We start from the raw sequence: 24,067 nt of genomic DNA on the forward strand, positions 1-24,067 counted from the left end.
TTTCCAAATACATGAAAAGATTGTTTTCCACATTCTCCTTTGCAAAACCTTGTGTTCCAAATTTTTCTCCTCCCTCCCCCTTCCCCAAGAAGCAAGAAATCCTATATAGGTTAAACATGTCCAATTCTTCTAAATATATTTCCATATTTGTCAAATATTTATTTGTCCATATTTATCAAAAGGGATAAAATACATGAGAAAGAAAAAAATCCAGCAAAAACCATCAACAGGAACAAAAAAATGAAAATACTATGCTTTGATCCACATTCAGGCTCCATCGTTCTTTCTCTGGATGTGGGTGGCACTTTCTATCACAAGTCTCTTGTAATTGCCTTGAATCACTTTATTGTTGAAAGGAGCCAAGTCCATCTCAGTTGATCATCCCATAATCTTGTTGTTACTGTGTACAATGTTCTCTTAGTTCTTCTTACTTCACTTAGCATTACTTCTTGTAAGTCTTTCCAGGCTTTTCTGAAATCAGTCTGTTAATCATTTCTTATAGAATAATAATATTCCATTACATTCATATATCATAACTTATTTAGTCATTCCCCAATTGATGGCCATTATTTTGATTAATACCATTATTCTCAATGCATAGAACCACACATACACATACACAAATACTGGGCCTGAATCAAACTCTAGTAATATGTAGTCCATAGGAAATTCAGTAAGAAATCTAGAGGACCAAGAGTCATAAACCTAAGATATAAATAATAATAATTAATCTAAAAAAGCAATGTTGCACAGAACTAGGTAAACCCAGGTTGAAGTCAGATTTAAAAAACAAAACAAAACAGTTTTTGTATTCTCACCAAAAAGGGAAAAAAAATAACAAAGACAACATACTTAAGGAAGCTTAGATCTGTCATTTAGTCTTAGAATCATAGCATTTAGAGATGGAAACCACCTTAACAGTCATTGAGTTAAACTGCCTTATTTAGCATTCAAAAAACCAAGACCTAAAATGGTTAAATGATTTAAGATCATACAGTATCATGGCCAAGATGTGAGCTCAGTTTTCATCTAATTCTCAGCTACTTGTCTTTCAATGACAAACCACTATCTCCTGAATTCAGAGAAAAGTTTGATTTTTTTCAGGATTTCTATTTTATTCATATGTCTCATAGGAAACATTTCATAGAGTTATTTCCCCTCTTTTGTTTATATAACTTTTTTATTTCCTTGAGAGAAAGATTTTACAAAAACATTCAAATGGAATTTTGACAGCTAAATGAAAATATATACTGAGCTCTTCAGAAATACCTGTAAACTGTCTTTATAGAAGATGGAGATATAATTATGCAAAGCCATTTTCACATAGAGTGAATGAAGGAGAAGAATATTATAATCATAAACTTAAGAAGAGGAATCCTGATATAATATTGTGGATAATATTTGAGCCTGAAAAGCCTTTTGTGCTTGAGTTATCATGGCCATCTCCATTTGTCTTGATCTATATCTGACCACTGAATTCAGATGGTAATGGAGGGAAAAGTGAGGCAGGTGATTTTGCAGTCCTGCTTCACTTAAATCTGATTCACTTGCATATTATGGCATTACCTCCTTGATGTCATGGTCCTCTTCTAGAATGAAGGAGAAACAACAGCAACAGAGTGCTGGACTCATTCAGGAAGATGAGTTCAAGTCCTAACTCAGACACATTGACCTGTGTGAACCTTATCTTAGTGCTCTTAGTAGTGCCTCTTAGTGCTCTAATCTAATCCAGGGCTTCTTAAACTTTTTCCATCTGCAATCCTTTTCACTGAAGAACTTTTTATGCATTCTTGGGTATATAAAATAGATATAGAAATCAAACATTTATTGATAATAAATCACAATTTTGTAACTCCAACTTTCAATTATAGGATCCCACATGGGTTCATGATCCATACTAATCAACTCTTAGACTATCACATTGAAAAAAAATTAAGTTTCTTAATATTCCCTATACCAAACATAAATGTCTAATGCCTTCCTGTAGATTTAAAGCTGGAATGGATTTTAGAGATTCAACTCCATTTCTATCTTAGCAATTTAATTACTTTAATTTAATTTTAATTTAAAGTGACTTTAATTACTAATAACTTAGTGGTGGTTAAATTACTTTTCTAAAGTCATACAGGTAGGAAGTAGCTCTGGTCCACTGATTCTTAATACACTTTCCATTATATCAATATCAATATATATCTATGTATAGAAATATAGCTATGAAAAACCAGGTTTTGATAAAATGCATTGGATTCCAAATAGAGCAATTTGACTATTCCTTTAAACCCAAATCAATCTGGCTTTCACTGATTGGCCATTAAAGGTTCCAGGCCAAGCCTTATTTGGTCATTGTTTGGGTTTTGATAGTTCAGAGTGAATGTAAATAGCTGCTCTTTCTTTTCTAGTCAGAAACTCTGAGGGTTTTCCCCTCCCAGACTAATTTTTTTTGTGAAGGCAAACTAGGTCATCTTTTGCCTCAATTCTTCCTCAGCCTTTAATTATTGAATGCCTCAGACATTCTGAGACTTCAGAAAGTCCTTAGTATAAAAAGGTCAAGATGTTCTACTGCAACAGGGACCATCTCCAGTCATTCTGACCTATATCTTGCCACTGGACTCTGATGACTCGGGAAGAGAAAGTGAGGCTGATGACTTTGCACAGCTCTGTCTTACAAGCTCACCTGCAAGTTAAAGCATTACCTTCTCGGTATCATTGGTCTTCCATAAAAACAAAAAATGAACAGCAACCATCAATTACAATTATCAATTACAGAAACAAACTAAATAGCAGTGAATTCCCAAAATTAGGATCATATCATCTCCCTCTCCTTCACCTTCTCCTTCTCCCTCTCCCTCTCCTTCACCTTCTCCTTCTTCTTTTTCTCCTCTCTCTCCCTCTCCATCTCTCCCTCTCCTTCCTCCATCTTTCCCTCTCTCTCTCCTTTTCTCTCTCCCTCCATCTTTCCCTTCCTTTTTTCCTTTATCACTTCCTTTTCTTACTCTCTTCCTCTTTCTTTTTATTCATTCCCTCCTTCCACCCTCCTTTATTTCCTTCATTCCTTTATTCTTCCCTACTTTTCTTTTTTTTTTTTTCAATTCCTTTCTTATAATATTATTGGCTAAAGATAGGTTCTTACCATTGGAATTGTTAAATGTAAATCAACTAAATTTAGAGGTTTTTTTCTTGCTACCACAAAAAAAATGCTGTTAAAATATTTTGATGTTTATATAGATACTATTCTAACCCCTTGGAGTTAGTGCCTAGAAATGGAATGTTTGGGCCAAAGAATATGGCATTTTTGTCACTTTTTATATATCACTCCAAATTACCTTTTTTGGGGATTGAGTTTAACCTAAAAGATACATGGAAATTCAACAAACCAAAAAAGGGAGCAAAGACATCTCATGTCAGGGGAATAGCATAATTTAAAATAATTGAAATGGGAAAGATCAGGTTATGTTCAAAGGAAAGGAGGTATTTCAGAATGTCTGGATAGTAGAGTACATGGTGATAGTGGGATAATATAAAATAAAATTGTAAAGATGGAGTCATACCAAAGGTAGAGGACCTCAAATATCAGACAAAAGGATTTGAATTTTACTTGATAAACAACAGGGAGCTACTAAACATTTTTGATCAGTGGATGTAAATGATCAAATTAATACTTTAGGAAGAATAACATGGAAGTAATATAAAGAATAATTGGAAGGGATAGAACAGAAAGAGGACATTGGAACTCTTTTCAAAGACAGTTACTATGTATGACCCTCAGCAAGTCATTTAATTTCTGCCTGCCTCATTTTCTCAATTATAAAATGGGAATAGCAGTGATACCTATTTCTCAGGGTTGTTACAAGGACCAAATATATGTAAAACTTTTAGTACAGTGCTAGTTCTCAATGGTCTCTACAGTGCTAGAGTTCCTTCCTCTCTTTATTCATTCATAATAATATGTAGCATTTATATAGTCTTTTAAGGTTTTCAGGGCACTTTACAAATATCATTTTCATCTGATCCTTACAATAGTCCTGTGAAGTCGATACTGTTATCATCTCCATTTTATTTTGGGAAGCAAGAGATAGGGACATATGTATGTAAGAAATATTATGGAGATAGAATCTACCTGTAATGAAAATTGATTGGATATGAGATGAAGCAGAAGAAAATACCAGGGTTTTGAACATATGTGACCAATCAGCAATTCACTTAACTCCTATGCTTTCCTAATCTATAAAATGAGGGATTAGGTTAAATGTCCTATAAGGCTCTAAACCCATGATCCTATGGAAGACTGGGCGATTCATGGTGCTCCTGGCATAAACAATGAAGTTAGATGAGTGACAGGTCTCCAGGAAAATATCATAAGGTTAGTTTTGAACATATACACTTTATATTGTTAGTCGAGGGATGTTTAAGTTTAATCAGATCTTGGCATTTGAGAAGCTTTCTGCTCCCTGCTCTGGCTGCTAGTAAATGGAGGTGATTTTGCCTAGCAACATCACTGCATAGAAACAGCAGAGTTCTGCATGTGGTGAGGGAGAGAGAGTGGGGGTGAAAGGGGAAGTAAGATGAGATGAAAGCTCATGGCCTATCAGAACAGTGTTTTAGTTAGATGCCAATATCAGGCATATCATCTGCAATTCCCTGTAGTTTCAAAAGGATAATGAAAAGCTGGAAGAGAGGAGGGCAGAGAAAATTAATAGAAGGGCAAATAAAAAGACTTCAGGGATTGTAAGCTGAGATTGTGAATAGGCTCAATTGATACAACCAGAATAATAGGAGAAAGGATGAAAAAGAAGCACAGTTTTTCACTGAAATGAGAGAATTAAAAGAAAGGGAAGGATGTGTCTATTAAGATGATGGTTGGAGAAGGAACAATGATCCAGAAACAAAGGGGTAAAATTCTAGGCTAGATATCAGAAAACATTCCTCAACAGCAGATATTGGTATTATTGTAAAAATATTTAGACAATATTAAACTGTAGAAACTGAAAAACCATTATAGAGGCGATGTAAACTGGCAACCTAGATGATACCTAGATGAACGGTTTTGTTGCTTTTTATTTTAAAAAAATTCATTGTCTATAACATTCTTATGAGTTCTTTCTGCATTATGGAGAAGAACAGAAATGTAGATAACTGGAACAGTAGATAATCAGACTAATAAAAATAATAATAATATTAATAGCCTAGCATTTATATGTACTTTATGGCTTGCAAATTACTTTATCCATGTTATCTCCTTTTATCCTGATTTATTTTGTAGTGCTATACATGCAGTTTTGAAGACAGGGACCTTTTTTGTTTTGTCTTTGTATTTCTGTTGCTAGTATAATGCCACAGTGCTTTACACAGTACTTTTACATATATTTGTGGAAATATATGCTTGTTGCATAGGATTGGATAGTAGATTAAAAAATAAAAGCACCTATTAATGTGTTAGATGCTGGAGTTGGGAGACAAAAAAGTGAATAAGACATGATCCTTGCCTTCAAGTCTATTTTTAATTGTATTTTATTTTTTCTAAAAACATGTAAAGACAGTTTTCAACATACATTTTTATAAAACATCATATTCTAAAATTTTCTCCCTCTCTCCCTTACCTTCTCCCTCCCCAAGACAGCAAGCAATGTGATACAGGTTAAATATGTGCAATCCTTTCAGACATATTTCCATAATTGTCATATTGTGCAAGAAAAATCAGACCCAAAAAATCATAAGAAAGAAACATAGAAACAAAAAGGTGAAAACATTATGCTTCAATCTATATTCAGTCTCCATAGTGTTCTCTTTAGATGTTCTCTTCCATTTGAAGTTTATTGGAATTGCCTTGAATCACCATATTGTAGAGAAGAGCTAAGTCCATCACAGTTGATCATCATATAGTCTTGTTACTATGTACAATGTTCTCCTGGTTCTGCTTATTTCACTCAGCATCAATTCATGTAGGTCTTTCCAGATTTTTCTGAAATTGGCCTGCATATCATTTTTATAACAATAATATTCTATTACCTTCACATTTCAAAACTTATTCAGCCATTCTCAAGCTGATGGGCATCCACTTGATTTTAGGAAATTATAGTGTAGAAGGGAAAATAAAATATACCCACAAACATCTCTACTACTAGTTGTAAATTGAAAGTGAAATGAGAGATCAGGTCAAGAGATCAAATGTAGCGAGCTGTCGTCTCCAGAAGCTGCCGGATCACTCTCTGGGAAGAGATCTGCTGTGTCTTCTACTCAAATCTCTCCAACAGATTCTTCTTCCTGTAACGAACCGTTGTCTCCAGGCAGTTGCTGTTAACTCTTGTCCAAAGAAGTGACTTCCCTTCCTGCAGAGAGCCCCGTCAAGCCTGATGCAATTCAGAGTCTTCCTTTTATCTCTGGGAGTCCTCTCTTTTATTCTCCCAGAGAATGGGCGTGGGATAATGCAAGGGCTTCTGGGAAGAACCACCCCAGCCAATGAGCTTGCCCCCTCTATCAAGTCAACCTGAGTTCTCACCTTGTAATCCTAACATCTCCCCCTTTCTTTTGATTTAGAACATAGGGCAGTCATGACCTTGAAACATAAATCCATCAATATGGGAAGTATTACAGATAATTACATAAATGACCTTGAAACATAAATCCATCAATATGGGAAGTATTACAGATAATTACATAAATTACATAAGCACATAGTAACATAGTAACATAATACATTCTAGAAGTATATAACATAATCAAATAATCATAAATTGAAAATTTATAAATGTCCATAAGTCCATTGTCCATTAGTCTCATCTTGTGTGAGGAAGTCCAATGATTCCTGCTGGTTTTTAAAGTTCTTTAACAGTCTTCTTATTATCCATGCTCTTTCAGTGTCAGATGTTTCTTAGATCTTCTCCTTTATTTTGAGGTCTTTCTCTTTTTCTGTCTCTCTCTGATGGACAAGGCGAATATGACTCGTTGGCACCCATCTGATTCCTTCTCCTGCTGAAGAAATACAAGCAAACCCTCTCCCCCAGGCAGTTAACCTATCTGGTCCCTTCCATTCACCACTTTCTGGATCTCTCCACATCACCTGGCGATTATCTAAGGACAGTGGAGATGCTCGCACTGGACACTGCCCTTCTGGTGGGTTATAAAACCTGTCTGCCGGAGCCAGTGCATCTTTGTCAAAAATTAGAAAATTAATGGTATAGAGAACTAAATTTAGAAGTTCCCTAGGGCTACCTGTGGCTCCCCCTTTCTTTTGTTTTTGGAGGAGTGTCTTAATATCTCTGTTTCTTCTCTCTACTATTGCCTGCCCTTGAGGATTAAAGGGTATGCCCGTGGTATGTAAAATCTTATACTGTGCACAAAAGTGTGTAAAATGTTTGGACGTATATGCAGGTCCATTGTCTGTTTTTATTGCTTGTGGCACACCCATAATTGCAAAAGCCTGTATAAGGAATTCAGTGACCACTCGGGCTGTCTCTTTTGCTGCTGGCATTGCAAATGTGAATCCTGAAAAGGTATCTACCACTACATGGATAAAAGATAGACGACCAAAAGATTTATAATGGGTCACATCCATTTGCCAGATTTCATTGGGTCTCAAACCACGAGGATTCTTCCCTGGAGGGAGTGTAGGAGCATGGAAAGGAAGACAAGCTGTACAGCTTTTTACTATGCTCCTAGCTTCCTCTCTTGTGATTCCAAATTGTAAACGTAAAGCTCGAGCAGCCTGATGATATTTAGAATGAGATTCTTGTGCTTCCTGAAATAAAGGACTACTGGCTAACATGGTTAGAAGGCTATCTGCCTTTGAATTTCCATCAAAAATGGGACCTGGAAGTCCACTATGTGAGTGGACATGCAAGATATAAATCTTGCCTGGATGTTTTCTCACTTGCTCTTGAATCCTGGCTCTGAATCTCCTCCAACTCTTATCCTTCTTCAGGCCGATCTGCTCTCTGCGCCCAGTGCTGTCTCTTTTTATCCTCCCAAAGAATGGGCGTGGGATAATGCAAGGGCTTCTGGGAAGAACCACCCCAGCCAATGAGCTTGCCCCCTCTATCAAGTCAACCTGAGTTCTCACCTTGTAATTGTCCAGAAAACCTGAATTCTCATCTTGTCACCATCCAGACAACCTCAGTTCTCACTTAGTAATCCTAACATCCCCACGTTGGGCGCCAAATGTAGCGAGCTGTCGTCTCCAGAAGCTGCCGGATCACTCTCTGGGAAGAGATCTGCTGTGTCTTCTACTCAAATCTCTCCAACAGATTCTTCTTCCTGTAACGAACCATTGTCTCCAGGCAGTTGCTGTTAACTCTTGTCCAAAGAAGTGACTTCCCTTCCTGCAGAGAGCCCCGTCAAGCCTGATGCAATTCAGAGTCTTCCTTTTATCTCTGGGAGTCCTCTCTTTTATTCTCCCAGAGAATGGGCGTGGGATAATGCAAGGGCTTCTGGGAAGAACCACCCCAGCCAATGAGCTTGCCCCCTCTATCAAGTCAACCTGAGTTCTCACCTTGTAATTGTCCAGAAAACCTGAATTCTCATCTTGTCACCATCCAGACAACCTCAGTTCTCACTTAGTAATCCTAACATCCCCACGTTGGGCGCCAAATGTAGCGAGCTGTCGTCTCCAGAAGCTGCCGGATCACTCTCTGGGAAGAGATCTGCTGTGTCTTCTACTCAAATCTCTCCAACAGATTCTTCTTCCTGTAACGAACCGTTGTCTCCAGGCAGTTGCTGTTAACTCTTGTCCAAAGAAGTGACTTCCCTTCCTGCAGAGAGCCCCGTCAAGCCTGATGCAATTCAGAGTCTTCCTTTTATCTCTGGGAGTCCTCTCTTTTATTCTCCCAGAGAATGGGCGTGGGATAATGCAAGGGCTTCTGGGAAGAACCACCCCAGCCAATGAGCTTGCCCCCTCTATCAAGTCAACCTGAGTTCTCACCTTGTAATCCTAACAATCAAATAGTGTTAGAATTGAAAGATCCCTTAGAATCTGTCAAATCCAGCAACCTGATTTTATGAGTGAGTGAACTGAAGTCCACTAAATTTTTTTCTTTTTTTTTCTTAATTTTATAATTATAATTTTTTGACAGTACATATGCATGGGTAATTTTTTACAACATTATCCCTTGTACTCACTTCTGTTCTGAATTTTCCCCTCCTTCCCTCCACCCTCTCCCCTGGATGGCAGGCACTCCCATACATGTTAAATATGTTATAGTATATCCTAGATACAATATATATGTGCAGAACCGAATTTCTTGTTGCACAGGAAGAATTGGATTCAGAAGGTAAAAATAACCTGGGAAGAAAAACAAAAATGCAAACAGTTCACACTCATTTCCCAGTGTTCCTTCTCTGGGTGTAGCTGATTCTGTCCATCACTGATCAATTGGAACTGAATTAGATCTTCTTTTTATTGAAGATATCCACATCTATCAGAATACATTAAAGTCCACTAAATTTAAGTGATTTACCAAAGACTGAAAATGTTATTTAAGATATATTAGAAGTGATGTCTTACTTACAACTAGGAGAAACTGTAAAGGCATGGAGGAAATGACATTTGATTAGGATCACAGCGTTGAATAGAGATTGCACTGGTGGAGGTTCCATTATCCTAGTGGAAGGGTATAGGGGGAACAGGGGTGAGAAAGAGAACTTTCCAGACATAGGAAACATAGTGAGCAAAGGTGAAGGAAGAAAAAAGATCTTTTTGGGGAACAAAAAATAGCAGTAGTTTTGGAAAGGTAGGTTGGGACCAGAAACCATAATTAGAGTGGTACAACGGGAATGTGTCTCAAGAAAACTAAGGTTAGGATAGCACTTTAATTCCTGCATTATAGATTAGTACCTTCTCATGAAAAAAAATTAGTAAAACTAGAAAGTTATACTATATAAGAAATAATGATAGGGATAGGTTCAGAAAAACCTCATTAAGACTTATATAATTGTTAATGAATAGAAGGGAGTGGAACCAGGAGGACATTGTATTAGTAACAGCAATATTGTAAAGATTATCAATTGTGAAAGACTCAGCTATTCTGATCAATACAATGATCTTGCTAATACCAAGACTCATGATGAAAAATTTTATCCATCTTCAGAGATAACCAATGAACTCTGAGTGCAAGTTGAAACACATTTTTTTCACTTAATTTTTCTTGCCTTGTTTTTAAAAACACGGCTAATATGGAAATATGTTTTACATGATTTTACATGTATAATGGTTATTATATTAATTTCCTTCTTAGTTTCTGTTTTCAAAGGAAGGGCTGAAAGGAAGAAAATAATTTGGAACTCATAATTTAAAAATGAACGTTTTTTAAACAATACCATTACCAGGGCTGTTTCCCAAAATAATTAGGAAAAAAGAAAAGAATCTATCTGTTCTAAAATAGTGGTTCTTTGGCAGCTATGTGGTGCTGTGGATAGAGCACCAGTCCTGAAGGCAAGAGGACCTGAGTTCAAATGTGACCTCAGATACTTAACATTTCCTAGCTGTGTAACCCTGGGCAAGTCACTTAACCCCAATTGCCTCAGCAAATAAATAAATAAATAAATAAAAATTTAAAAAATAAAATAAAATAGTGGTTCTCTTTGAAGTGGCAAATAAATTGTTGGAATGTCCGCCAATTGGGGAGTGGTAGAAGAAGTTGGGTATATGATTGTGATGGAATACTAATAGAAAATGTGCTAATAGAAAAAATAAGTTCAATGAATTTAGAAAAAACATGGATAGGCTTGCCACAAAATAATGAAGGGCAAAATAAGCAGAATCAGGAGAACATTGTACAAAGTAATAACAATATTGTTTAAGAACAATTTTTAGTGACTAAGTCATTTTAACTATTATAAATATCCAAAATAACTGCAAAGGACATATGAAGGAACATGCTAACTACATCCATAGGAGGAACTAATAAATAGAAGTAGGAATAGAATGTTTTTACACATATACACATATTTGTGTCCAAAAGTAGCCATCTCTAGGGTGGAGGGAATGGTGAAAAAGAAAATTACATGATGGCTTTATTATATATTTAAAAGAAATAGCAAATTGTATGTTATATATTTGCAGTTTCACATACTATCATCTTTTTTCTATGTATATTGTTATAGAAATGCTTATTTTATTATTTAAATTCAAAATAAAATAAATATTTTTAAAATGACTAAAAATAGATTAAAACAAACAAACAAACAAAAAACCAGAAAGCTCCCAGATTCCTCATCCTGGTTGACACCTTTGTCTCAGTTAAGCTCCTTCCTGAATTTCCCTACACTTCCCCTCCCCCAGTAGCAATCTTTTCCGACCTAAAGTCAGTAAGTAACCCAATGTTTCTGTCTTCCCATGAATCCTTGTGGGGTTACTTCCCTGTAGCTTCCTCTACAAAATTTGTCATAAAAATTGATTGGAGGGAACATTTTATCTTGGTCAATCCAAGTATTATTTGAGCTCCTACTTCTGCTCACAAGAATGACTAGTTATGGTTCTGTTGGGACAAAAAAGAGAAAGATCTTGAATGTCAAGCTAAAGAGTTTGGATTTTGGTCAGTAAGTTATGGGAAGGTTTTGAAAATTTTTAAGTGGAAGGAAGGGGTAATATAATCAGAGTTATAATCTAGGGGAATTAATTTGATGACTTTGGAGGATGGATGAAATGGAGGAAAATCTAGAGTGATGGAAGCTGATTAGAAAGCTATTGCAATAGTCAGCTGAATTATAAATGATGGTCTGAAACAGGATGGTGATAGTAAGCCTACAAGCATCTTTGCAGGTACTTCAAATAGTAATGTGTAGTATATACAAGAGATTTAATTTCCTAATTCTTTAAAATATCCTATTATTAAAACTTCCCTAAGCAGGTATCAATTGAACTAACCATTGTTGAATTGCTGGATGCTGGGAAGAAAGTAAATTGTGCTGATACCATTTTGTAGCATAATGAAAGGACCAAATTCAGCTAGAAGACCTGGAATTGAGTCTTGGCTGTAGTACTTACTAGCTGCCATTTACTATTATTGAATGAGTTCCCTAACCTCTTTAGGCCTCAGTTTCCTTATCTGTAAATCTGAGATAATAATACTTGCACTATCTGTATGTAAGGGAAATGCTCTGCAAATATGAGCTATTAGTCCTTAGCAAATAATCCACAACAAAATGAAAAATCAAGATTATACACTGTATCCTTGCTACAATTTCTGTCTCTGTTTTGCCCTGTGGTCTTCCTTTCTATTGTTCTACTGAGCTTTGGGAATAATATTGGCTCCCTCTGTACTTTCAGCTCTTGTTTTTAAGCCTCAACTTTATTTGTATTTTAATTGCATTCAGATCCTAATTTATTACTTAACAAGTGTCTCATAAACACCTAATTAATTTTAATTTCCTTATGTGTTTGAGGGTGGTTTATAAAGTAAAATAGGATGTTCCCATTACTTGCAATTAGAGTTCGCTTAGCAAATAAACATTGTGGTTTTTACTCTGATGAAGTCTCTGGTCAGAGTTGTGATTTTTTTAAGGTAAAATAAAGGAATTCGATATTTTTAGGCAGATTTAGCAAACTTCCTAATGAAAATCCATGGCCTGGGGGAAAAAGTTCTCCTATGTTTTTTTTTTTTTTTTTTTCCCTGAGGCTAGAGTTAAGTGACTTGCCCAGGGTCACACAGCTAGAAAGTGTTAAGTGTCTGAGACCAAATTTGAACTCAGGTCCTCCTGAATTCAGGGCTGGTGCTCTATCAGTGCGCCACCTAGCTGCCCTGTTTACCATGTTTTTTATACTTTGCCATATTTCACAATATGATTGGACTTGGAATCATAAGATCTAGGCCCAACTTTGGGAAATAGGAAAAATAGTTCTTTGTTGACTTCTTTATAGGATTGTTGTGAGGTTCAAATGACATGTAAAAGCCCTGTGGAAACATTAATACACTACACAAGGGGGGCAGCTAGGTGGTGCAGTGGATAGAGCACCAGCCCTGAATTCAGGAGGACCGGAGTTCAAATCTGGTCTCAGACATTTAACACTTCCTAGCTGTGTGACCCTGGGCAAGTCACTTAACCCCAGCTTCAGGAAAAAAAAAAAGAAAGAAAGAAAACACTACACAAAAAACAAGATATTATTACTTGATAATCATTGCTTTCAAAAAAAATTAAATCTTTAATATTAATGCCATGTAAAATTGTTAAGTAGATTTATGTTTATTTTATTTAACTACTATTATAAGATAGCTAGTTAGCACAGTGGATAGAGAGCTTAACCTGGAATGGAAAAACTTACTAGCTGTGTGGGCCTGGGTAAGTCACATAACACTATTTGCCTCAGTTTCCTCATCTATAAAATGAGTAGGAGAAGGAAATGGCAAACCACTCTAATATCTTCACCAAGAAAATACCAAATGAGATCACAAAAAACCAAGCTCAACTGAAACGACAACTATGACAGATTATTTTTGATAAATTATTTGCCTTTAATAAATGGTGAATATTTTATTAAGAATTTTAATGTAGATGATCAATATTCCTTTTTTCTTCTATAAATATCATTTTAGAGATGTAGATCATGGGAGTGGAGAATTAGAAGGACTGATATGGGTCAAGCACACAGATATTCTGTTATTCCCAGTTACTGATTGAAAATATATATATATGTATATATATATATATTGCAATATTGAATATATCAAGGGAAATTATAACTTATAAATCCAGTAAAAATAAAATGATATTGTGAAATGGGATCATGAAATTATTTAAGACTCATGTTTTTTATAAATCTTTTTATTATAAAAACTTTAGGAAGACTTCTTTAATTGGAATAAGGAGAAAAGGGAAGAAAGAGAAGATTTTAGAAAATCAATTCCTAGCACTTTGTACTTCTGAGATATAATCATTCTCTAGCAAGAATTTTGATGGATGAACTACTTGGTTTCTCTCAGAATCATGAAATACCTTCCTTGTGCATTTTTGCAAAGGGTTTATGAATTTGGTCAAACAAGGATAGTCTTATCTGGACAGGCATTTCTTTAGATATTTCTTCAACAGAAGCATTGAAAATTGTGAAGGAATATTGGAAGCCACTTAATCCAATTTTCATTTAGTTGTATTTTATCTTTCCACTTCAAATACCAAGTCACTATTTTTCTACTTTAAAAAACATTTTTAAATGTTTTGCGTCTTTTGAATAAATATAATTTTCTACGCCACAACCCTTCTTTGTAACAAAACAAAAACATTCGAGACAGAGAACATGCTTGACAATATGTGTCTATATGTATATAATAAAGTTATAGTATATGTATATTCTAATAATTGGAGCTGGTCATATATAGAATGGGCTTTCTTATGAGTTTTGGCTGAATAAATATTTGTCAGAGACATTAAAGAGAGTATTAACACTTTGGGTTGGTTTGAATGGACTCTAATATCTCTTTCAACTTTTGAATTATCTGATTCTAGGAAATATGTTTTAAGGAAGCAGTTGTAGAATGATTTAGGGTATTATAAAACATGATCTGTCTCTGACATCTAAAGAAGGGATAATGAAAATGATTTTACTCTCTTCTCTTTTTTTCTTCTTCTAGAAAAAGCAAGTGAGTCAGACAAAGATCCGGGTGATCTCAACCATATTATTCATCTTGGCAGGCTGCATTGTATTTGTAACAATTCCTGCAGTCATTTTTAAGTACATAGAGGGATGGACAGCTTTGGAATCCATATACTTTGTGGTTGTCACATTGACCACTGTTGGTTTTGGTGATTATGTGGCAGGTAAGAAATCTAGAATCTCTGTGTGTGTGTGTGTGTGTTTGTGTGTGTGTTTGTGTGCATGTGTATATGTGAATATGCATATGTATTAAAGGGAAGGAATGGGAATATCTTTCTTAATGAAATTTTTCCAATCTGTCTGCTGATATATCTTTGTGGAATCTGACAATCAAAATGACTCAGAATACTAGTGCTTCCTTGTAGCTAGACATAATAGTGGCACACTAGGGCAAAGTCTCATTTAAAATCCTTAGGCTTGGAAGATGCAAACAGTACCAAGTCCCTGAAGCAGAAGGAAGATAGGTTTTGCACATCTCTGAAGTTTATTTCTCTAACAATTTTATGAATTATGTATAAGTGAAATGAATCTCCTTCCAAATACTAAATTCTCAACTCTCTTAGTACATGATAGACCAATATCACCAATGAATATTGATTAAAAATTTTATAATACCAGCAAAAAGATTAGTAATTTATTCAGCAATTTTTCACTATGATTAAGTTGAAAATATGTCAAGGATAAAAAAAATGTCCCATATCTGGAAAACAATTCTTCTTGGAATTAATTATATTAATCATATTAAATAAGAAACTCTGATTATATCAATTATTATATCAATAAATACAGAAAAAGCCATTAGCAAAATACAACATTCTTATGCTTAAACCCTTCCCTGACCCCCTCCAAAGTATAGACACAGAAGGGCTACTTTTTCATTTAGTTAAAGGTATATATTAAAAACTAAAAACTACTGTAGCTTGCAATAGGGAAACGTTAAAGATTTCTTGGAAAAATAGACAGTAAAGTAAGGCTGCCTCCTTTTCCCATTGTTATTTAATATAGAAAGGCTAAAAATAGTAATAGGACAAGAAAAAAAAGAAATGAAAGGCAAAAACAAAGGTAAAATGTAGACAAAATAATGCTTATTTGGTAATGATAAGATGCTTTAGTTAGAACACCAGAGAATCAGTAAATAAATTAATTTTGATAACTTAGATAATAGCTTCAGGAAATAAGTAGAATATATAGAATAACCTATAAATTTAATAGAATTTCAATATGACAATAACAAATGTAAGATGAAATATTAGAAAGTCCCATTCAGTGTAGATATAATGTGAATAAGATATCTGGAAGTCAAATGCTTTAATACTTCTTGACTCAATAATAGCCCTTTTTTGCCTGTAACTAATACAATATATTGATATTTTCTTACAAGATAGATTGCAATGGATATTTGGGATTGGTTTAGTAGTTCCCTGGTGATACTGACAAACATCTGAGACTTTCTCTGACCCAATTTATAGACTTCTGAGGACTATTTGGCATAAGGTATCATAACAATAAAGAATTACAATTGAATATGTATTTGTAATGGACAGAATGGCAATAACCTTATAATCAAAGAGGTCTTGTTAAAAGAAAATTAAAAAAAAAAGATTGTCATCAGGTTTATCTTCCTCAAAGTAATGGTGGTGGTGGTGATAGTAGTGGTAGTGGTGGTGGTGAATTGGTGTTAGATAACAGAGTGGGATTTCATTTATTTTCTATATAATCCCCTTCCCTAAGTGTCATTTGAACATAATTGTGGGACAATATGGACATCCTATTTCTTCCTTCTGTTTTAACTTTCATTCCATTGGGGTCATTCCTAGCTAGCTAATTAACTAATTTCCAACTAGAAAATGAACCTTTTCATTATTAAAATAGCCATAATGGAATATTTAATATATTTGATCAAATTTATTTGTCATTGTTTTTGCTGGTCTTTGGCTAAACATTGGACAGAAAACTCAAAGACTGCATCTCTATCCTATTTTGGTTGTATGTACCAACTTATGTATATATTGTCTTCTTCATTAGACTGTATGCTTCTTAAGGAGAGGGACTAAATTTTTTTCTTTGTATCCTAGAGTTTAGTATGGTAGCTGGCACATAATCTGTGCTTAATACACGATTTTTGTTTGCTTGTGAATGCTATAGAAAAGAACTCAAAGATAGATGATCTCTTCTATGGAAAGCTATCCATAAGGAAAGTAGAAAAAGGCTCCTTTAGGCCAAATAATACATAACAGCACTATTGTCTGCTTTCTAATTGTCTGACTCAGAGAACCAATCAGGTTATAATTTTGTGTTACTCCTATTGGTTTGCATAGAGCTTCAGGCCACTCTTCATAAGATCTATCACTAGAAATTAGAGAGCTGAGGTGATTAATACTGAAGTATTCAACATCCAAACTGGCAATTGTTCCCTTGTCCATTCTTTCCTTTTGTGCATTCAGAATAATTGTCCATTTGAAAACATTCACTTTTAAAAATACTGGCTTCATTGAAATGGACCTAGCTGCCTATAGACAGCAAAAAGCTGGGGGTCAGGTGAACAGAAAATATGCATCAGATAATAAGTCTTGTGAATGCTCCAGGCTGATTTCAATGACTCCAGGTATGATTTTACAATTATAAATAATTGTAAATAGGAAAAAATATTTTTGATAAAAGATAAAATGCAGCTATTTAATAATTTTGAATTTTTAATAATTCCACAAGTTGATTGAAGCACTGGAAAGCATAACTTACATGAGATTGATTTATAAAGAAGGATCATTATAACAGTCTTGATTGTCTTCAAATTCGAAGCAGCAGATCTCTACAGGACAGTTCTGACTAGAATTTTCTAGAACATCGGCAACATGCAACCAATTTATTTGGTAGCAAAAACATCATTAGCTGATGGATTGCACCAAGATATATGGTTAGAATAAAATGATCATTCTACTTAAAATGGAGATGCATGTAGACGTATCTTCTTATCTTAAAACTTTTTTGTGGATTACTGACAAAGTAGAAATGAATTAATCAGTTAGTTAATAGTCAACAAATATATATTAAGAATTTATTATATATCAGTTGTTATGCTAAAATGCTGGGGATATAAATAAAGATAAACCTATTCTTGGAATTTCAACAATATTATTTAAACAATCATTTGAATGGTGACATTATGGAAGATTTCCCTTTTTCCATAATATCCTTAAACATCTCTACCTTAATTATTTCCCTTTCTGTAATTATATTATCTAGTACTATATATCTATGTCAATGGCAATATGTTACAAGGGCAAAAAGCACTGGATCTAGAATCAGAGTTCAATGTTCTCTGATGATTAGTTATCTTGGGCAATTCACTTAAATTCCCTTGACTTCAATTTCTTCACAGGCAAAGGGAGGAGGTTTCTAAGAGTCCTACTAGTCCAATAATGCCAATTCTTTCACAAAGGCGATCAATAATTAATCATGCCCAATTTTTAATATGATTTCAAAACATTTTAAAATTAATGTAAAAATAAATCCTTTCTCAGCTGAAACTCATGATCTGAAGACAGACACACAGGTAACAAGCATTTATTAAGTGCTTATTATATACATTTGGGTTGGCACAGATGAAATGACCTATAGTGATGATTTTTAAAGGATGATTATTTAAAAGAAGATTTTTTAAAACTCTCTGAGGGTTTCTTACATGGCTAAAAATCTCTGGCATGTGTTAGCTTCAGCTGGTAAAAATAGAACATGACTGAGTATAGTGGGATAATGTGTATAAAGTGCTTTACAAACTTTAAAACACTATATACATGCTAACTATTATAAGGAACATATTTCACTTGTGCTCTGAAAATTCCAGTGATTGAGATTGACTTTAGTTTTTTTGTTTTGTTTTGTTTTTTTTGCTTCCTACATCAATTGAAAAGGTCCTGTAGCCTTATCAGAACAAATGTATGAATAATAAAAGGCAGGATTTTAATTATTACTAATTCATAGTAATACTACACCAAGTGCACCAGGGAATCAGGCAACATCATTTAAAAATAAAAATTGAGTAGATGCTTGATCACTTGCCTAGTTTGGCCTGGTAGCCTTTCTACTAGGCTGCTCCCCAGCTAAGCTGTATCAGAAAGATTATTTCTGCTAACTGGGCTGAATAGAATTAATTGCTGGTTGATTTTGTTATCAACTGAATTTATCCCCAGCTGAGTTTTGCTGCTGCTATACCATCTTGTAGCCTGACTTTGAGGGAACACTGCTCGGCAGGATTCTAGAAAATAGGCATACAATTAAAATGATCACTAATTGCATTATTCTCTAGCACACCCTAGTGGACGTCATTATTGGGTAAATGGCCTGCAAAGGTCAATGCTTATCTTCAAGGTGGAATAGCTGCAAATAGAAACATCCTGGAGAGACCTTGAAGAACAAGAATCTGTATTACTCACTGAGCAAGTGCTTCTGGAATTAGTCCTTGAGGAGGCTGTTGTAAGAAAAGAAGAGTGATGAAGTGAATTGTTGGGGGCTTGTTATTCACTTGGCTCTTGCTGGAATACTTGGATTTTTAGAAAGTTGGCAGCAGTTGTAGAACTACAATCAGTCAGTTATCTTTTAAGCACCAAGTACTTTGAAATGTGCCAAGTACTTTGAAAATATTATCTCATTTGATCCTCATGACAACCCTGAGCGGTAGGTGCTATTATTTATTTTTATTATTATTTCCATTTTACTACTGAGGAAATTGAGGCAGACAGAAGTAAAGTGCCTTGACTAGGGTCATACAACTAAGTGTCTAGAGCTTTGACCCTAAGCCTTTCTGATTTCAAGCCCAGAGGTCTTTCCACATGGGAAAGCTGCTGAACCCCTCAATGTCCAGGTATCTCTCTAAGACTGTAAATAGTCAGGAGGTTTCCTACAAAGATAAGATCACAGATCAGGTCATTTCTCCCTGTCCCTGCCCCCACTCATTTTATCTCCCTCCAAAATCCCCATTCCTTAAAATGGTGTAGTGAATAGATAGCTGATCTCAAAGTCAGAAAAATCTGAATTATCATCTTGTCCCTGTCGTATAGAGTAGCTGGATGATCCTAAACAAGTCATTTAACTGAGGACTTCTTAAGGTTTTTCCTTGTGCCTCCTTTTTGCCCAGGTAATTTTTACAATACTCCACTCAGAATTTGAGCTGAGGTGTTTCTGGCAGCTTTCATGCACGTGCAGTACAAAGTGCATATGTGTGTTCAGAACCAAGCCTGTAGTGAAGTCATGTGATACAGCACAGACAAGTACTGCCAGAAATACCTCAGATTCATTGTGCACTTGATTTTGAATTAATTTTTGGTCATTACATTCAGCAACCTTTTACTGTTGCCAAATATTTTGCAAATCCCCCACATTCAGTTATATAACCCCATATGGGTTCATGACCCACAGTTTAAAGAATCTTTGCTTTAGACAACTCAAGTAGGCTCTAAGTCACAGAGCAAGTGCTGACTTGCCTTGATAGAGGGAGTTTCTTCACCAGGGAGTTCCATCCTGATACCAGTAAAATCACAGGTATAGTCTTTATCCCTATCAACATGAGTTTCATGGTGGTAGATGTAGCCAAATCGTTGGGGATTTTTTAATTATCAACATATGATGGAAATTATAATTATGAAGCTTAAAATGAAGGCACTCTGCAACACCCACATATGCCATCCTAGAAATGATAAATTCTCTACCTCTTTGTGATGAGTAATGATGTCTGCAGCGAGAGGAGTAAAAATGGCTGACTTTATTTATTTTAAAATCCTTCTATCCAGTGTTCAATTTTCATGATTCATAAGTTGTATGAATAATTCAGAATTAAAATTTAAAATTTTGATTATGTTTGTCTTCTGCACAAGAAGCTCTACTGGCCCTTTTTTGCCCATAGAATATAAAACAAGCTTTTTGGTTGGACTTCCAACTCTACAATATAGCTCCAGTCTATACCATCCCAGACTTAATATACATTACTTCTCTTCTTAAATTCTATAGTCCACCAAACTGGACTAGTCCCTGTCCCCTGCACACAAGGCACAGTAGAGCAAACATTAGATCTGTTGCAGTCAGGAAGACCTGAATTCCAATCCAACCTCAGACACTGACCTTTGCTCATGAGGAGCCTCAGGAAATCATTTAACCTCTCTCTGCCTCAAAGAAAGTGCTAATGATGTAGAGTCAATGAAGCTTCTGTAGTCCATACATCTTTGGAGTGTCTATTCCTTATTCCTAATATATATTCTTGACTATATATTTCTGATCATCCTTACTTGTTTCCACCTTTTTCACTGAAGTATTTGATTCAGAGGATCTTACTGAGTCCTTTATAGAATTCCCTCCCTTCTCTGGTGTCAGATATTGATAAGTCAGTTGAACTTAATTCTGCTTTTTGCAGAACAGTAAAAAAGCAGAACATTGCAAAATGATCAGATGTCTCATGAAATGTTTCTTCTTGTCTTTAGACACAAAAGCAAACTCCATTAATTCCTTTATTGGACTTTCCAAGGAGAACCTGAAGCCTTCCTATCATTTGACTCCAACTTTCTTTTTTCTTCAGGTTCTATTTAGAGGGAAAATGTCAAGACAGATATGATTCACTTCCTTCAGCAATATTAAACTCTTTAATTATTGGACATAGATCTTATGTATATTCCAGCAATTGTAGGGGGTTGGACTTGAGCTTAGTCTTATTTTTTTTGTTATTTTTAAATTGAATTTAGATTTTAAGGAAGCCAGGATATAGAATTAAGAAACAAGGGCATTCCAGGCCTAGGGAACAATTAGTAAGAAAGAACTGGAAAATGGGGTGCCCTGTGTGGAGAACATCAAAAAGGCCAATGTCCTTGGATTGCAGACTATGCAGAGAAGAGTAATGCATGAGAATATTGGAAAGGAAGTATGGCTTTAAAAGCCAGACAGAGCATTTTATATTAAAGGGAACCACTAGAGTTTACTGAATAGAGAGATGACATGGACAGAATTACACTTTAGCAAGATTGATATGATAGTTGAGTAGAGGACAGATTGGAAAGGAGACTTATTTTATGAACATAATTACGTAATAGCTACACAATATATTTCATAATATGTAATTTTATGTTACTATCAAAAGCAATTGATTTTTAACCTACAAAATTTGCCTTTAATGTAAATGAATTTTGTTAAAAATAGTGGCTCATTGGGTAGAAGAAATATCTAGATACAAAAATGAAAGTAGCATGAATACAAAATATCAATAAAAACAATCTTGCAAAAAGTTAAAACTTAGTATCACAGGGAGTATTCATGATGATAGTGAATATGTTGCAATAAATAACTAAAAATTTAAAGAAGAACTTGATGAAATACTTTATCAAGTAAATTTATGATTGAAAAAGAAGATGGGCTAGTCACATCGTGAGAGCTTGGTATTGTAAGTGGAAGGCTTGAGTGCTCCATTGCTATCCTTGTTGCTTTGAGAGAAAGTGAGGAAACCCCTCAGGACTTTGGGTTGGACTCTGGTGTGAAATTGTAGAAGGTCATGGACAAGCATACAATAGTAATAGGCAAGCACAGAGGAATTTTGATCTTTATCATTAAAGGCAATATCAGAATCTATGAAATCACAGATCCACTTGAATATTTGAGTAAAATTTCTTACTCTCAGCCCCACCTTAATTCAGATCAGGCAAATATATGGCATATATTTGCAAATAGATGGTATATATCTGCAAATAGCTGATATATATTTTATACAACTGTTTGAAAATCTTGTGCCTATATGGGAGTAAATAATTTGACTTTATTGAATGTTCACCAAAATCAATGCAGCCAAATAGCTGATCAGTTCAACTTGTCAAATTATTTTCATTTTACTGATTAATTGTAAAAGAAAGACATGGGACATATCATCTCCAATTCCCTTCTGTTCTCCAACTGATAGCTTTTTTTTCCCTCTCCCTTCCCCAACTTTCATATTCTATGGTCATAATTGGTAGAAATAAATGGTTCTCTGTCATCATAGAAACAAACTATGATTGATACTAACTCACATTTACTTGAATAGAGAATCAAGTAATTATAAAATTTCCATTTTTCACCTTAAACCATTCTCTTCCTTTTTGGCTAAGTGCATTTATGGAAAAGTAGAAATGAATCTATTAAAGAATTACAAGCCATTTAAGATGATTTCACAATGTTTATTTTACATTCAAATAATTAGGGAAGTTAAAAGTAATGGCCCAGATTACTCCCTTTGGTTTAACTTAGTATCATAATACATAATTTAAAGTTAAATGTAAGTGAACAATAAAGTTATTCATTCAAATTTTCATAACATTATATTTCTTAGTTAAGAATGAGAAGACAGTCTAAGATCCCTTCTAAGGGACAATATGTTTTCCTTAGTGAACAGTAGAAAAGTCTGTAGCACTGAATAGTTCTATTATTCTGTATTCAATAATCTTGTTAATTCACTTATCACTTCCATATTATGATTTTCACTATCGAGGTTTTGATATATCATTATCCCTGGATACCAAACAGAATATTTATAAGAAATATAAGAAATTAAATGAATATTTGGGAAGTCATATGAAAGCTACAGATGACATGGAAAAGATTTAGAAACTCAGAAATGCATAAAATATATGGATGATGTTATTTAATAAGCCAAATTTATAGAAAAAACATAAAAGAAAATGAAAAAATTCAGACTCCCTTTTTGGTACTAAGAGAGGGAAATTTTTTATGTAGCTTTTCCATGTCATGGGGAGCATTGTGCTCCTAACTCCTGTGAGGTGAAAGGAATAACTGAATATTTTAATTTGATGGACTAAAATACATGGGATGTTGCAAAACTAATATATAAAAATAATCACAGTAATATTTGGTTCTTTTCAGGGGGAAATGCCGGTATCAATTATCGAGAGTGGTATAAGCCCTTAGTATGGTTTTGGATCCTGGTGGGTCTTGCCTACTTTGCTGCTGTTCTCAGTATGATTGGAGACTGGCTTCGAGTTCTGTCTAAAAAGACAAAAGAAGAGGTATGGAATTTTTCCCACTTATTTTAGTTATTTCAGGAAATATCAGATCAACCCAAAGATAGTCTTAATGTTTGTGCTTGTCCTGACTCTCATAATTCTTACTAAATTTTGTCAATTTACATTTTTTCAAATTATATTTTTAACCAACATACCAAACAGAGTATTAATCTCTAAGTTCTTTCCTACTAGGGGAGAAAAGATGGATTATTAATTATTAATCTTCTAACATTGAGTACCTAGTTTTTGAATATATCACACTAAACAATATAAAAGGAAAAAGGAAAAAAAACTTTAGGAATATTAGAACATGAGTCAGGATCAAGCATTGGTTGATTTATATGTGAGACTCTCTTCTATTAGTGGTCAGAGAAAGAAATCTGGAGAAGAGAAAAAAGCTTAGATTAAGAAAATTTTTCTTCAATTGTATTTACGCTCATATGATTAGGCAATGCAGATA

General features: G+C 34.6%; 1 protein-coding gene across 4 annotated transcripts in view; it reads left to right on the forward strand.

The window, feature by feature from the left end:
* KCNK10 (potassium two pore domain channel subfamily K member 10) overlaps positions 1–24,067 on the forward strand; it is a 170,331-nt gene that overhangs the window by 140,995 nt on the left and 5,269 nt on the right. For all 4 annotated transcript variants that reach the window (XM_074289811.1, XM_074289810.1, XM_074289809.1 and 1 more), the window contains exons 5-6: positions 14,556–14,742; positions 23,468–23,610. In XM_074289811.1, coding sequence (XP_074145912.1) covers positions 14,556–14,742; positions 23,468–23,610 — 330 coding nt within the window. The remainder of the gene's footprint in view (positions 1–14,555; positions 14,743–23,467; positions 23,611–24,067) is intronic.

This window comes from Sminthopsis crassicaudata, chromosome 2 (genome assembly GCF_048593235.1).
Source record: "Sminthopsis crassicaudata isolate SCR6 chromosome 2, ASM4859323v1, whole genome shotgun sequence".
Lineage (NCBI taxonomy): Eukaryota > Metazoa > Chordata > Mammalia > Dasyuromorphia > Dasyuridae > Sminthopsis > Sminthopsis crassicaudata.